Genomic DNA, 14,936 nt, shown 5'->3' on the forward strand with positions numbered 1-14,936 from the left:
CCCTCTATCCCTGGGCGGTTATTGTGCGCTCCCGCTGAAAGTCAGAGGTCTCTGAGCAGCCATAAGTTCAGCATCCAGTGTAGTTGCTGCATGTATAAAATTTAATGAAAGTTACACATATAACTATTTACTGAGAGAATCTACAGTTTGCTTTTCATTAGACCAAACACCCACGTAACTTTACAATTTCTATCTATCTGTGTACATGTTCCTTTGCTCTTTAAACAAATAAAATAGAGAAAAACGTAGTTAATTGTCTCATGTAGTTAGCACTACAACCTTTAGCAAATAACACTGGTTTTGCAGCCGGAACGTGCACAACTTGGCATAACGTCATCAGTCAGATCAGTCTGAGCTCCACATCCAGAAACAAATTAAATGCTTCAATTATCAGTCCTGCAGCACGCATTGTTTTTTTTATACTTTTAAAGACCAAAAAATATATGAAATCGCTGATTTTAATTATACTAATCTTCAAGGATAATTGCAGAAAACTGATGGTTTGTCTCAATGCAAGAATACTTAAATATGAAAGCATCCAGACATAACAGTTCCCAACCCCCCCCTCCCAAGTTTTTATTTTTGGGACAGTGCATATTATTTTATTTATTTTATGGTGACAATATATTTAAATAGAGAATCACCACCCAGAGTCACCACCAGATGGAGGCAGACCTCTAAATATATTTCGCTTATCATTAGATGGTCATCGCGGTGATACCCAGTGTTTTAGGCAAACTGGTTGATATTATCTATTTAGTTTCACTGCGTATATCGTATATTTTCGTAGTTTGCATACAATCACATCAAGATTTTGGTGTTTATTTCCGTTTCCTTTTTTTAAAATTAAATATTATTTATGTTCTGAACCTAAATGATTTTGTTTTTCGATATTATCACCTTTACATCGATGTTTGAGTCGCACATTTCTGTAATTTTCCTGCACAAATGTGTAGATTGTCTAAAGTTTTAACGCATCGATTTACTGCCTGTAGAGTAAATGTCGCAGTAATGACATAGCTTTGGCGGATGTTGATCTCTACAAAGTAAAAGCTTGGAATTAAAAACGAAATAAACTGAAACTTTCTTGGTCATCTAAATGTTTTTTTTTAAAGATTGTACCTCCTTATAAAACAAGAGGAGGCCCGTGTGTTTATTTCAAAAGGCCTGTTTCTTTTGCCTAGCAGTGTGTCTTCCAGTGTGCACTGAGGCAGGACTTTTATTTTCCCGTGGAGCGTTCCTGGCTGTGAGGGACGTGGCTCCGTGTTGTTTGCTGCTCTGCTGACCCTGCTGCATGTAAAATTAGCTGGCCGCAGCCTGTTAGGGCCACCCTTTCTCTCACACACAGACCCCCGGAGCCCACAGTGCAGTAAGTAACCTGTGCTTTTATCTGATCTGGATCCGCAGAGAGGAACCCAGCTTCCTCAGCTTGGAGGGGACGGCGTGGCTCCTCCAGAAGCCTGCTGATACTAGTTGAATCTGGAGCGCCTCACAGCTGGATAATAACTGGCCTCAGACAGATGTGGCTCCTTGTTATCCCGCTACGAATGATGAAGCTCCGATTAATTAGGAGAGGCTTTGTGCTTTCTTCCAGATGTTCTTGCAGCTCCAGTAGCAGTCCAGATCTGACTGGTCTGTGTCGGGTAGGTTAAGACGCTGAAGTTAGCATCCGATTCACAGCTTCCGATACGGCGCTTTGACTAAATGGCAATTCTGCTAATTTAACCACAGGGGAACATTTAATCCGCTCTACCTCTAAATGTGAAATATTAATAATGGTCAAATTTGACCTGGATTAATTTGGATTATGGGTTAATAATATTTCTGGATTATTTTGCACTCACTGCATATTCTATGAAACTGATTTATTTGTAAAATACAGTTTGTTTATTTTTTTAAACCCTTTATTCAATTTGTGAAAACTCAAAAAGGAGCATTTTTATGGCTTTCATGTCCTTTCACCAGCTCTCATTGAGTAGATCTTTTACAATATAAATTTCAATATGCAGTGGTCAAAACTATGCAGATGTATTCTGCACTGAGGACAGACTTTGCAAAACACAGTTTATGATTTGGGATACCATTATTAGATATGTGAAAAGGGATTATGGTTTTTCTTATTTGCAATGCTACAGCTAACATCATCATAGTTATTCAGTATCTTTGGTTATGAAGAATTTGAAAGGATTATGGTTTTTCTTGGCTAAGTCCTCCTTACATGTTTTTTTTTTTTTTTACCTTGAAAGGTAAACCACTGAGACAGACATATTGATGACACATTCTATAAAACAGTTTGTGAAACTTTTATTAAATTTGTAAAAAGTAAAAAAAAGAAAGTGTGATTTTAGGACTTTTGTGCTTCGTCATCTCATGAGGCGTGCAGTTTGAAAACTACAACATGATACACTGGTCGAACCATCACACAATTATTTTTATAGTCATGGCAGATTCTGTAAAATCTGGTTTGGGATTTGGGAAACCTTTATTCAATTTGTGAAAGTTTAAGAGTAAATTATTTGGCTTGAGACCAACTTACAATTGGTACAGTTTGAAAGCTACGCTATCCAGCCAGGTCAAACCTGGACAAAGTTATTTTACACTGACAACAAATTCAATAAAACAATGTTTGTAAAATGTAAAAACTCAATCCAATGTGTGAAAACTCAAACAAGAGATTTTAAGGCTTTTTTTGGTTTCACACTGTCTTACATTGAGTTCAGTTTACATTTTCAGACTTATTCTACACTTATCTTCTACACAGATTTTATGAAATTGATTTTGCATTTTGTGAAGTCCCCCGCCCCCATCCCTACAAGAAAATAGTTGTTTTGTTGCGTTTTCTTCATTTTTAGCTTGAGACCACCTTACAAAGTGTCCAGGTTGAAAATTACACCACCTAGGCAGGTCAAACCCAAACAAAAATAATTTTACACCAATGACAATATTTTGCAGTTTCTAAAAGCTTTATTAAGTTACATAAATGATAAACTGGATTTTAAAGACTCTATGATAAGTATGCAATAATCCAGTCCAAGTTTAATTATTCTATGTATTTTAGATTTCTAACTATAATTGGAATGAAGCTAGTCTGGTCATGTAGATGCAGCGGAATAAATACCCCAGTAATCAAGAGCAGAAGCCTGAACCGCGAATCAGATGCCAACTTCAGCATCGTTGGACAATGAGTGTTTCCAGTCAGAGAGCATATTTACCCGGCGATCACTGCCAGAAAGCTGAAGCATACTAGAAGAACGTCACTCTTATATTATCCCCCATAATGATGCTTGTGTGTATCATTCGAGTGATGTACCTGTTTATTATGAGTTGTTGTAAATGTCGGGTTAATTTGTAGCCACGAAGGCTCCCTGTGATTGGCTGAGAGTGAGGGCAGAAGAAGCAGTTCAAGGTCTGCAGATCAAAGACCAACACTGAAAAAAGTTCAGTCCTCTCATATCACATTAATCTGTCTCTCAACATCAGAATAATTGTATTCATAATTGCTCGGACTACAGGAAGTGTTCTGTAACCTCTGTGCAAAACACTGCTTTAATGTTCTGAACCTCAGAGTTGAATTCATTTTAAAGAGACAGCATGCCTTCTGTACTACACAGCATGTCACAGAGAAGCAACTTTTGGAGCAGTTACATATTTAAATTCTTGCACCTAATTGTCAGGTTTCCCCTCTTCTTCATCATTGGTGATGTACAAATGATGCAATACCTGACCACGGTTACATGCTGGTGCACAAGAATATGATTTTTGTTACACTAATATCCAGAAATGGTAGGGAAAAATTCAACCTGTGAAAAGTATTAGAACTTGACTATTTATTGAAAACTGGCAGCACATGTTATTGGGACTCTTAACTGCAAATATAAAACTGAAAACGGCTGACACTGTACTAATGATAGTAATTAGAAACAGAAAATACACCTTATAATTTGCAACTTTTTCAACCATCTATAGAATAGAATAGAATAGACTTTATTGTCATTGTTGTGGGGGGTACAATGAAATTAGAGGGCTCGCGCTGGGCGACCATACACCACAGTAGGATAAACAAAAAATAATAATAATAACAGGGCATTTAAGAAGGTTTTCTCTTAAAATAGAGATATGATAGATGAAGTGTAATATACACTGCAAAAGGCATGACATGTACAACTGAAGATATATACTATGTAATATGTTGTAGACAGTGAATTTGTGCAAGGAGGTAATAATTCAATTCAATTAAAAAATACTTTATTAATCCCAAAGGAAAATTGAATGTTGTTGTAGCTCATTATGAGGGTTTCCTCAAAGAGCCGTTGTAGATGCTGATGGCTGTAAAAGAACAGTGAAAAATTGTTCATTCTTTGTTTTCAACCCCCAAACCCACTCCCCAGTCCCTAAAAGTTAATTTTATTTGGCCCTACATGACTGGTTGAAGGATACAGTGTTATTGTGTTTTAGTTAAGGTAGATGTTTCCAAGTTGGAAAGTGAACAGAAAGCTCCCTTAATACCCTAATTCAAAGTGGGAAGGTTTTTCAGCAGTGCCAACATCAAAATCCAACATGGCTGCCTTACTTTTAAATACTAGTTGTAGCTACAGTAAAAAAATAAATAAATGATTTGTACTTCAGACAGTTTGAATCTCGTTTAAATGTTTCACACACAGTACTATTTATCATCCTCTGGCGCACATCCTGCTGCAGTATTTGAAGTACAAACTGCAGAGAAATATATTGTTAGCCTTTTTTTCCAACAGTAGTAAGCCCAGTCACTCAACGTATCAAGCAGTAAATCTTACTGGTTTTTAAATTTGGAACGTGATAAAGTTTTGTGTTTTTTTTAAAGGTAAATAGAACCATAACTAAGTAGCCATTTATACTCGTTCCTGCTTCACTGTTGCCCTCTTCAGTTTGTAGTGGGAGTTCTTGAAATTTTCTCCACTGCGCTTCTCTTTTAAAACGTTTCTGGTGAAATCCAGATTAAATTGTTTGAACAGCTCATATTTTTTGACTGTTAATGCTAATTAGCTCTATATTGCTTACTTCCTGTATGTATAAACACATGTATGCTGCAGAGGAGCAAATGACCGCCCTCCTGCTTTTATAGGTGTGATCCCACCTGCTGATAATCAGTTAATTAGCTGGATTTAATAGGCAACACCTAGTTGCTGCTTTCCCTTGAAATCCCATGGAAGCAGCAAAGGTATACTTAGTTTTTCCCATGACCCTATCTGTCTCATTGGTTGCCACATCTACAGCAAAACTCAATAAACAATCCAATATCTTCTATAGCAATGTTTCATGGTGTTTTAAACTGCTACTTGTCTTACTTCCTGTAGCAGCTAGCTGCTTGCAATGCTAATTTTAGCTTATTTGCAATGCTACAGCTAACATCATCATAGTTATTCAGTATCTTTGGTTATGAAGAATTTGAAAGTTTTTCCTTGCTGTTTTAGCCTCTCCATGCTAATGATTACAACAACTCTACTCAGGAGAAGGGACAAGCTGTATGAACATCTACAATAATTGTCTTCTTTGGCTTGATTTGCAATCTTATCTGTGGACATATTGGGAAATAACCTTTTGTATAAGATGCACAATTATGTGACTGAAAGCATGTTTTCTAAATTCATAGGACCTGGTTTGCTGATATAAATTGTGAATATTGTTCTTGAGACTTACTGCAGACTGCTTTTGAGTTACAGTTTGAGGTACACTCAAATGCTACAGCCATGGCTGGACTTTGCTACTTTGTGCCTGACAACCCTTGTGCTATGTCTGGCCAGTGCCAAAGCAACATTATGCTAAATTAGATGCACGGCTGAATAGAAAGAAGCATTGTGTTTTTCTGGTACTACTTCTCTGACTTTCTTCCCCAAAAATAAGTCATTTGGAGTGGAGGGACGCCTGGCACTCACCAACACTTTTCATCTAAATTTTTCCCTTTGTAGATAAATATGGCAGCAGAACTATCAACCTCCATAAACATCAAGGAGCCCAGGTGGGACCAGAGCACATTTGTGGGTCGAGCCAAACATTTCTTCACTGTCACAGACCCAAGGAACATTCTCCTGACCAATGATCAACTCTCACATGCACACAAAATCATCACTGACTACAGGTAAAGCAGTTCAGAAGGAACAGGGTGTTACTTTAATGGCTGGAATGGTTTACTCACATGTCCTCAATCTTGCAGAAAAGGCGTCGTCTCTCCAGGTCTGACCGAAGATGAACTGTGGAGGGCCAAATATGTTTTCGACTCGGCCTTTCATCCCGACACTGGAGAGAAAATGATTCTGATTGGCCGCATGTCGGCGCAGGTTCCTATGAACATGACTATTACCGGGTGTATGATGACCTTTTATAAGTAAGTTCTGCACAAAACTCAGAGTCTTGACTTGGTGAACGTTGTTGGAATGTTTTCTTACTTGTCACTTCTACAGCACTTTGCAGAGATAATCATACCGCTTAAACCTTTTCACATTTAGCCACGTTACAGCCCTTAACTTTGATTTATTTAGTTGGGATTGTACGTGAAAGACCAGTAGTAAGATTTGTTGACCAAGAACAAGGTATATTAATTAATTAATTAATTTATATTAATTAATTTGTTGGAATGGCCCGGTCAAAGTCCAGATGTAAATCCAACATAGATTCAGGGGCAAAACTTGATCAGATGCAGTCTGAATGAACTTGAGCTATTTTGAAAACAAACTGGCAAAACATATTTTGTCAAAGCTGGTAGAGACATGCCCCAAAAGATGGTTATACTGAGTATTAACTGAGAGGGGTTCAATGCAAAGCTCCTGCAGTTTTCACATTTTAATTTGTAATACCAGTCACTTCATAACAATGTGCTTCTTTGTGCTGGTCTATCACATAAAATCCAGATAATATACATTAAAATTTGTGGGTATAATATGAAAAAAATATGAAACATGAATGCTTTTGCAAGGCACTATAAATCATTTTATCCGTAATATTATGATATCCTGAATCCCATTTGCAACAAGGACATTTATATGAGTGCTGATTTTATTTTATAGTTAAACTTTTATAGTTAAACTATAGCTAAACTACTCATGTTCTTCTCACAGGACAACTCCTGCTGTGCTGTTCTGGCAGTGGATCAATCAATCCTTCAATGCAATAGTGAACTACACCAACAGGAGCGGTGATGCTCCAATCACAGTTAGGTAGGAGGCAGGAGCTGTAGCTTGGACTCAGCCCCATACGGATTAACCCTTCAATTTAACAGCTCTTGTATGGAGAGTTTTGGTTTAATGGGACTTTTCTGTTTGCAGTCAGCTTGGCACAGCTTATGTCTCTGCCACCACAGGGGCTGTCGCCACCGCTCTAGGACTAAATGCACTAACAAAGGTATCACTTTATCTAACCCCATAATGCATCCCATTGTAATGACAGCTCTTGTGTTGACGTTTTGATGGACATGCTGCTGTTTGATTGGGAAAAGCCTCTGTTCCAGCCTCAAAGCGGCCAGAGTTCTTGTTATCTCAGAAATGAATCTGTATCCCATAATTTTGCTCCCTCTCCTGTTGCAGCACGTCTCACCTCTGATTGGACGTTTCGTTCCATTTGCTGCCGTTGCGGCAGCTAACTGTATCAACATCCCGCTCATGAGGCAAAGGTAAGGAGGACGGGTAGAACACAGAAATGTGCTCTTATTTAGCTTGTTGATCATTCTGCTTTCACGTGGGTTTAGAAAACACAGTAATAAAACCTACGCATGAACAAGTGCTTTAGATGTGGTTAAATTATACATTATGTCAACCACACTGAGCAGCAGAGCAGTAGAAATTATTTCAAAGCAGTGGCAACAGGAATTCTTACGTTTGCTGCTCTTAGAAACGTTTTAATGAGACAAAGATAACCTGGGTAAATACAAAATGCAGTTTTCAAATGCTGATTACATTTATTATTGTAAACAGCGACCGGAACCACCCTGGCCCCATGTGAAATGCCTGTTAAATCTGATCGTTCCAACCTTGGTGGCAACAGCTGCCATTGAGCATTTGTGATAACTGGCAATGAGTCAAACTGCTGTGGAGGAATTTTGAACCCCTTCTCTTTATTTTCATTTTAATTCAGTCATGTTGGAGAGTTTTTGAGCAAGAATGGCCTGTTTAAGGTCATACCACAGTATAGATCGGATTTATGTGCGGGCTTTGACTAGGCCACTTCAAAACCTTTTTTGTTTGTTTTTTATTAGCCAGTCAGAGGTCATAGGGTGGTTAGAACCGGAGGTTTGTGTTCCGGAGGGGACACAAGGGGCCAGGTCCGTATCCCACAGATTACCACTCTGGGTCCCTGAGCAAGACCCTGGAAGACCCTGGAAGCAGCAAAGCAGTCCCAGACCATCACACTACCACCACCATGTTTGACTGCCAGTATGATTTTTTTCTGAAATGCTGTGCTAATTTTACAGCAGATGTAACAAGATGAACAGCCTAATCGGATGTTCCACTTTTGTCTCACCTGCCAAAAACCGTGGGAATAATTAAGATGTTTTGAGGATAGCTTTTTTCCTTAAAAAAATTAAATCATCATTTGAAACCTGCATTTTGTATTTGTATAAACTTTGTCTGATATTAAAATTAGTTTGATCAAAAAAATTGAAGGGACAAAAAAAGCAGAGAACAATAAATTAGTAATTTGGTAAGCACCTTTTTACAGCTGTTACTCCAGTGTAAAGGAGAAAAGACTTTCTTCCCAGCGTCACTCCCAACATGGTGACCCCAAAATACCACTTTTTGCTGCAGATCTCTTAACACTGAGCTTTGGAGAAAAATTTTCTACCTCCTTTACCATCCAGCTCACTGTGTGTGGGGGCATGGTAACTATGGGTCCTCATGTAGCCTGGTTGCTAGTTGCTGAAGGAAATGTGTCTCTGTGTCAGGTCAGTTTAATACCCCGGGGAAACAGAAATACCTGGAATCAAAGTTTCTAGAAACTCTGATCAACTTGAAAATCATTGTGTTTCACCGCTTTTTTATGAAAGATGCTATATAAATGATTGGTTGATTTGTCTTCAGAGAGCTTCAGCATGGCATTCCCATAACAGATGAAAATGACAACAGGATAGGAGAGTCAACAAAAGCTGCTCAGCAGGCCATCTCTCAGGTCGTGGTCTCCAGGATCCTTATGGCATCTCCAGGAATGGGTATGAACATTTATTCTCTGTGTTTGATATCAGTCACCATCCTTTTTATAAGATTTTTTATTAACAATTTGAGTTCTTTGTGACGTCATATTTGATTGGTGTCTTTCCAGCTATCCCTCCATTTTTAATGAATCACCTGGAAAAGAAGGCTTTTCTGAAGGTAAGTATGTTCCTACGTGTGGTGCACTCTTTAAGGCAACAACCGGCGCTCCCATGAAGCTTAACGGTCAGATGAAGTTGGCCCCCTTTTAGCAAAGACCCATCAGAGGAATGAAAAGAACTGAGACCGCTCTTGTATGGGAGTTCCCCGCTGCCTTTGTGTGCCCCGGTCATTTTTCTGCCTTGTCTTTTCAGAGGTTCCCATGGATGAGTGCACCCATTCAAGTCAGCCTGGTGGGATTCTGGTGAGTAGTCAGAGATGGTCCACCTGATAAGCTCTCATGAGAGTCCTCTTAAATTGTAGACCTTTTTCTCGCAGCAGTGATATTTGATCACAGTAATCTCAGGATGGAAGCAGTAAACTGAGATATTCAGGTTACAGCAAGGAGGTTGGATGAAATGCCTTTATTCAAAGACTGAAAGATCAAAATCTGGCTTGTAGATCCTGTTGTTTTCCTCTTCTGGAACATTATTCATGTGCGCATCTCTTCAGTGTTTCTCTGTGTGACAAGTTTAAATCACGCGCGGCATTTCTTCAGATAACATGACAGCCATTAGCTTCACTCACTACAGTACAATGAAGTCATATACTATCACATTAAAAAGAAAGTACACCCTATTTTAAGTCTAAGGTTTTAATTCCCAGGACTTAAAAATGAAAACAAAAACCAGATTATTTTCTGTCATTTCTTAAGCAAAGGTGAAGCCAAACTGGAAAACCTGTCAAAAACTAAGTACACAATTCAGCTGCTTATAAAACCAACTTTAGCAGCAATGACTTAAACTTTCAACTAAGCTATAGCTGATGATCTTGGCAAAACAAGACAAATTCACCATAACTCCATGTCAGCATCATAACTTTGCTGACATGTCTACTCATGGAGAGATTGACAGCTTACTTAAATGTTTCTACTTGTGAGTAATCTTTCTCATGGTAGAATGATGGGCTTTCCCAGATGGACAGGCTGGTTACCCTGGTGATGATCAATTAATCAAGCGCTTTAACAAGCCGGCGGCTACTTTTCCTCTGAAATCCTATGGAAGCAGCAAGAGTGTACTTACTTTTTCACATAAGGTTTTTCATTTCTGTAAAATTTTAATTAAGTTGAATTTGTGTACCAGCTGACTCTGATAGTTATTGTCTTGTTGTTTTTTGTTCAGTCTGGTGTTTGCTACTCCTCTGTGCTGCGCATTGTTCCCTCAGAAGAGGTGAGTGAATTTATAACTCTGCCCTGATAATAGTCGCTGAACCAGAATGTGAACTACATTAACTCTTCCCTTCCCATCTGATCCAGCTCCATGTCAGTCAGCCGCTTGGAGCCAGAGCTGCAGGAGAAAATTCGGGCCAGCCATCCGGGAGTGGAGCGGGTCTACTTCAACAAAGGGCTATGAGCGCTGCCCCTCACCTAAATACTGCCATAGGTCAGCTGCAGACTCGGAACCTCAACGCTCTAATTTCTGCTCCTCATTCAGTGTGCCAAAGTTAGTTTTTCATGTAATATTTCCAACATTCACGTCCAAATCTGGAGACTCCCTCTCATCGTCAGTCATAGTCAAGGAAAAAAAATCAGGGCCAGATGTTTGCTTTTTTCAACGTGATTGTTGATTTTTAGCAAAAAGATTCTTGCACAGGGCCAGATGAAATGATTTAATGTTTCTCATGACGGCTGTGTTGTGGCCCGTGTAAACTTGTTTGAAGTGAAAAAAAATTTTCTGTGCAGTCTTTGGTTTCAGTTTGGTGACTTGTTGATCATTTGTTCCCATGAATTACTGTATTTCAGGTTGGCAGACAGTTATTAACCCACCGGCATTATAACTGATTCAAAACCTTTTGCCAAATCGGTACTGATGCTTTTTAAAGACACATCAGCAATTACAAGATCTTCACCTGAGTTCATTTTGCCAAAGTGATTTCATTAAAACAAGCCTCTCGACATCTAATCGTCTATCTTAAAATGATTCTCATGGGATCTGCCCTGTAGAAATGTGATGTAGCGATGGTTGTTGCCAATAATGGGCCAACATGGTGCTATTGATGTCTTAATAATTCGTGTTTATCATATTATATTTATTCTGCTTGCCAGGCAAGCACGAACAAAGCACTGCTCATGTGGGAATAATGGATTTAATATTTCAGCAAAGCACATCTCTCTTTATTCTGCTTAGCCAAATTTTAAAGCTTATTGAGAATTGCTCGATTTCTGTAAACATTTTGCAAATTCGGGGAAGTTTAATCTTGTTTTTTTTAAGGTGTGAAAGCACATTTATGTATTCAGCAGCAGATGGTTATACAGGTATGCATCAGAGAAGGCTCTATGACAGCATGAAATATGAGCTTTCCCTTCATGATTTTGTGGAAACATCAGTAACAAATTTTACAAGAAAAACGTTTCTTCTTGTTAGCATCACAAACGTCAGGGTATTTCATTCTAAGTAGCACGTAATTGAGAAATGGGAGAAAATCTGAATAGTGTGGTGTTCATTTGGATTCAACCCCCTTTTGTCTATCATGTTTGGCAACCAACAGCTTTGCCCATTCTTCTTCTCACAATAGTTGAGGTTTAGCCAGATTGGGTGGAGAGCATCGCTGACCATCGATTTTCGAGTCTTGCCACCAATTCTCAATTTCATTTAGATCTGAACTTTGACTAGACCATTCTAATACATGAATAGGCTTTGATCCAAACCACTTCATTGTAGCTCTGACTGAATGTGTAGAGTTGTTGTTCTGCTGGAAGGTGAACCTCTGCCCCAGTCTCAAGTCTTTTGCAGCACCTAACAGGCATTCTTCTACAATTGCATCTTCTCATCAACTTGGACCAGCTCCCCTGTCAGTGCTATAGAAAGGGTTTCCCACGGCATAATGCTGCCACCACTATGCTTCAGCATAGAGAAAAGTGATGTCCCGTGTTAGTTTTGTGCCACACATAATGTTATGCAAGAAGCAAAACAGGGCTTCTTATGGCTTTCTTCTTGCCTGTTTTTCATAAAAGCCAGATTTAGGTGTGGAGCCACAAGTAATAGTTTCCTTGTCAACAGCCGTGGATCTCTGCAGCTCCTCCAGAACTACCACTGTCCTTTTGACTGCTTCTATGATAATTCTGTTAGTTTAGGTGGACAACTATATCTTGAACTGTGCCAGACAACTTTCATTTTAAGATGATGAAATAAACTTCTAAAGATTTTCTTCAAGGTTTTTACAGTAAAGAGGGTTGAATACAAATGCATGTTGCTCTTTGGAGACTTTTATTCCGAACATTTGTTCCAAACCACTTCTCAATTATGGTCTACTTAGTGTTGGTCTATCCGACAATCTCATTCTCAGTCAAATACATTGAAGCCTGTGGTTGTAATGTGACTTCTGGAAGGTACTGCATTTAGGAGTTCATTCCTGCTGTTCTGAGGTTTTAAATGTGATTGATAGATAATATATGGAACAAAATGAAATAAGGAAGAATGCCTAGCAGGATGATCTGTGTCAGTATGAAATCTCAGCTTTCCCTTCATGAGTTTGAGGGTGTTTTAACATGTCAGTGACATGTTTTGCCCTACTGAGTCTGAAGAATGTGAAAACTCCCAGCAAAAATCTGCAGTCTCTTGCTCAATGTTTTGTCTTTTGTCTCCAGTAAAAGATAAAAAAAAACACTAACCCCACAGTTACTTGAGCTCACAGTATATCTGAGTTCAAACTTGGTTCAGCAGATTGAGCAGTTTCACACTGATGTTGCATCATGTCTTTCTCCTGCATTCAGATAACAGCTGGGTTTGGGGGCTGTTGGGGGTCTAACCTCTTCCCAGCAAGCTATGCTTATACAAGACTCATCATTAAACATGTTTAAAATCAGGGATGACAGACAATAAAAGATTAACGTGAAGTTAGAAAACTCACATGCAATATTAATGCAAACGAATCCAATTTTTGGAACTTTAAAACTAACCTTTAGCTATATTTCTGTGCAGTGAGATTGTGCCCCATTTATTACCGGTGTTTACATTCCTAAATGTCAATTAATCCACTCCTTTTGCAGCCCTTCCTCTTCATGGTGTTTTAATGTTTTCTATAACCTCACGTAAATTGTGAAGTGAGTACATTTACTTTAGATTGTGGGTGTTTTAAGGAATTGCAGCAGTTCCTGGCTGATTTGAAGCAAAGGTTGTTCTTGTTTTCAAGGTAACTGAATGTAGCGCCAGGTGTTAAAAGATGCGTTGTTCTCGAAAAGCACAAACAGATGACAAAATGCTGTGTATTTTAAAAACTTTTTCATCTTTGATCCAAACAATTTCTCTGTTTTAATGGTTTAATTTTAAACTGCATCTCATCAGATTACGGCTTTTAAATGTTAGGACTTTAACCCTCACATTTTAGCCAATACTAAGCATCACCATCAAAGTGATTCAAATGGACATGAGGGGAAAATTCGTTAACTGTTGAATTATTGTGACAAAAACCGTGATTGTTCTGCAGTAACATGGGTTGATATGACGTTAAATAAAGCCAGCGAAATGTGTTTTTGTTGTTTGTTCTTCACAAGCTAATGGCTCCACAGCACCACCTGTTGGTCACAGATACAGGCGCATTATCAAAAACAGGAATATCCTTGAAAAAAGTGGATTTATTTCAAAAATGCATTTTAAAAAAAGGGAACATCCTGTAGTATTTAAATTTATTACACTCACTGTGAAACATTTAGTGTTTATTTCCGTTTATTCTGATGATTAAAGCTTGCAGCTACTGAAAATACAAACTGAAATTCTTGAAAAAATGTCAATGTTTGATAAGGCTGATGAAAATTTGATTTGCTTTACAGAAATGTTATGTTATGACCCTGTTATGTTTGAGACAAGCAAGGGGAAGATTGTTGATGTTGTCCAACAGGCAGTCATTGACACCCTCCACAAGCAAGATAAGCCACAAAAAGTTAATGTTAAAGTAGCTGGCTGCTCAGAGTGCCCGCTTGTTAGTGGAAAGAAAAAGTGTACTTAAAGTATAAAATTAATAACAGGTTAATTCCAGCCTTCTGAGAACTGTAAAGCAATGGCAATTGAAAGGTTTGGCAGAGATTGACAAGGGGTCAACTTCAGCTGGAGCTTTAAGATCTTCCACACAGAGATGTTTCCAGGATGTAGGCTACATATGTTGAACTCTTTGTGTAAAGCTACTCCTGAACCTGGGCTAAAGAGAAAAAAGGACTTAAAGTTTGCATTCATTTGGAAAAAAAAAATCAAGGTTCCAGGAAGAGTAGAGGCACAGAACCTATGTTGTTTTAAGTCCAGTGTAAAGTTTCCACAGGCAGTGATGGTTTGAGGCACCATGTCTTCTGCTGGTGTTGGTCCACCAAAGAGTCTATGGAGAGTTGTCAAGAGAAAGATGAGCTGAGGTACAGACATAAATCCTCCATACTTACCATGCCACACTAAGGCAAAAGGAGCCCCAACCAAGCACTAAGATTATATACTCTACATATTGTATGTTCTTCCTGTAGGCCAACATTCCTTTATTAGAAACTTGTTTTATTGGTCCCAAGCAATATTGTTTTTTGGAAACTGGTTTCTGGGTTTTAATTAGATGTAGTCCACGATCATCCAAATTAACAGAAATAAA

At 38.5% G+C, this 14,936-nt stretch overlaps 1 protein-coding gene across 4 annotated transcripts; it reads left to right on the forward strand.

Annotated features, from left to right (window-relative positions):
• The first annotated feature begins 1,198 nt into the window (after positions 1-1,198).
• Positions 1,199-13,842, forward strand: sfxn1 (sideroflexin 1). Of its 4 annotated transcripts, none has more exons than XM_047353770.1 (11): positions 1,199-1,369; positions 5,946-6,115; positions 6,191-6,361; positions 7,092-7,190; positions 7,299-7,374; positions 7,557-7,642; positions 9,048-9,175; positions 9,286-9,335; positions 9,530-9,579; positions 10,496-10,543; positions 10,630-13,842. In XM_047353770.1, the coding sequence occupies exons 2-11, from the start codon at positions 5,952-5,954 to the stop codon at positions 10,724-10,726; spliced, it is 969 nt and encodes a 322-aa protein (XP_047209726.1). In that variant the 5' UTR covers positions 1,199-1,369; positions 5,946-5,951; the 3' UTR covers positions 10,727-13,842. The 4 variants fall into 4 exon arrangements, with proteins under 4 accessions (XP_047209726.1, XP_047209724.1, XP_047209725.1 ...); XM_047353768.1 differs by lacking the exon at positions 1,199-1,369 and adding an exon at positions 1,419-1,643; XM_047353769.1 differs by lacking the exon at positions 1,199-1,369 and adding an exon at positions 5,179-5,197.
• The last annotated feature ends 1,094 nt before the right edge of the window (positions 13,843-14,936 follow it).

Source organism: Girardinichthys multiradiatus, chromosome 23 (assembly GCF_021462225.1).
Source record: "Girardinichthys multiradiatus isolate DD_20200921_A chromosome 23, DD_fGirMul_XY1, whole genome shotgun sequence".
NCBI classification, from domain to species: domain Eukaryota; kingdom Metazoa; phylum Chordata; class Actinopteri; order Cyprinodontiformes; family Goodeidae; genus Girardinichthys; species Girardinichthys multiradiatus.

Coding starts and splice junctions, on each gene's coding strand:
- sfxn1 (XM_047353768.1), top strand. CDS start 1,521: ATGTGGCTCCTTGTTATCCCGCTACGAATGATGAAGCTCCGATTAATT. Junction 6,362..7,091: donor TGTATGATGACCTTTTATAA/GTAAGTTCTGCA, acceptor TTCTTCTCACAG/GACAACTCCTGCTGTGCTGT. Junction 9,176..9,285: donor TATGGCATCTCCAGGAATGG/GTATGAACATTT, acceptor GTGTCTTTCCAG/CTATCCCTCCATTTTTAATG.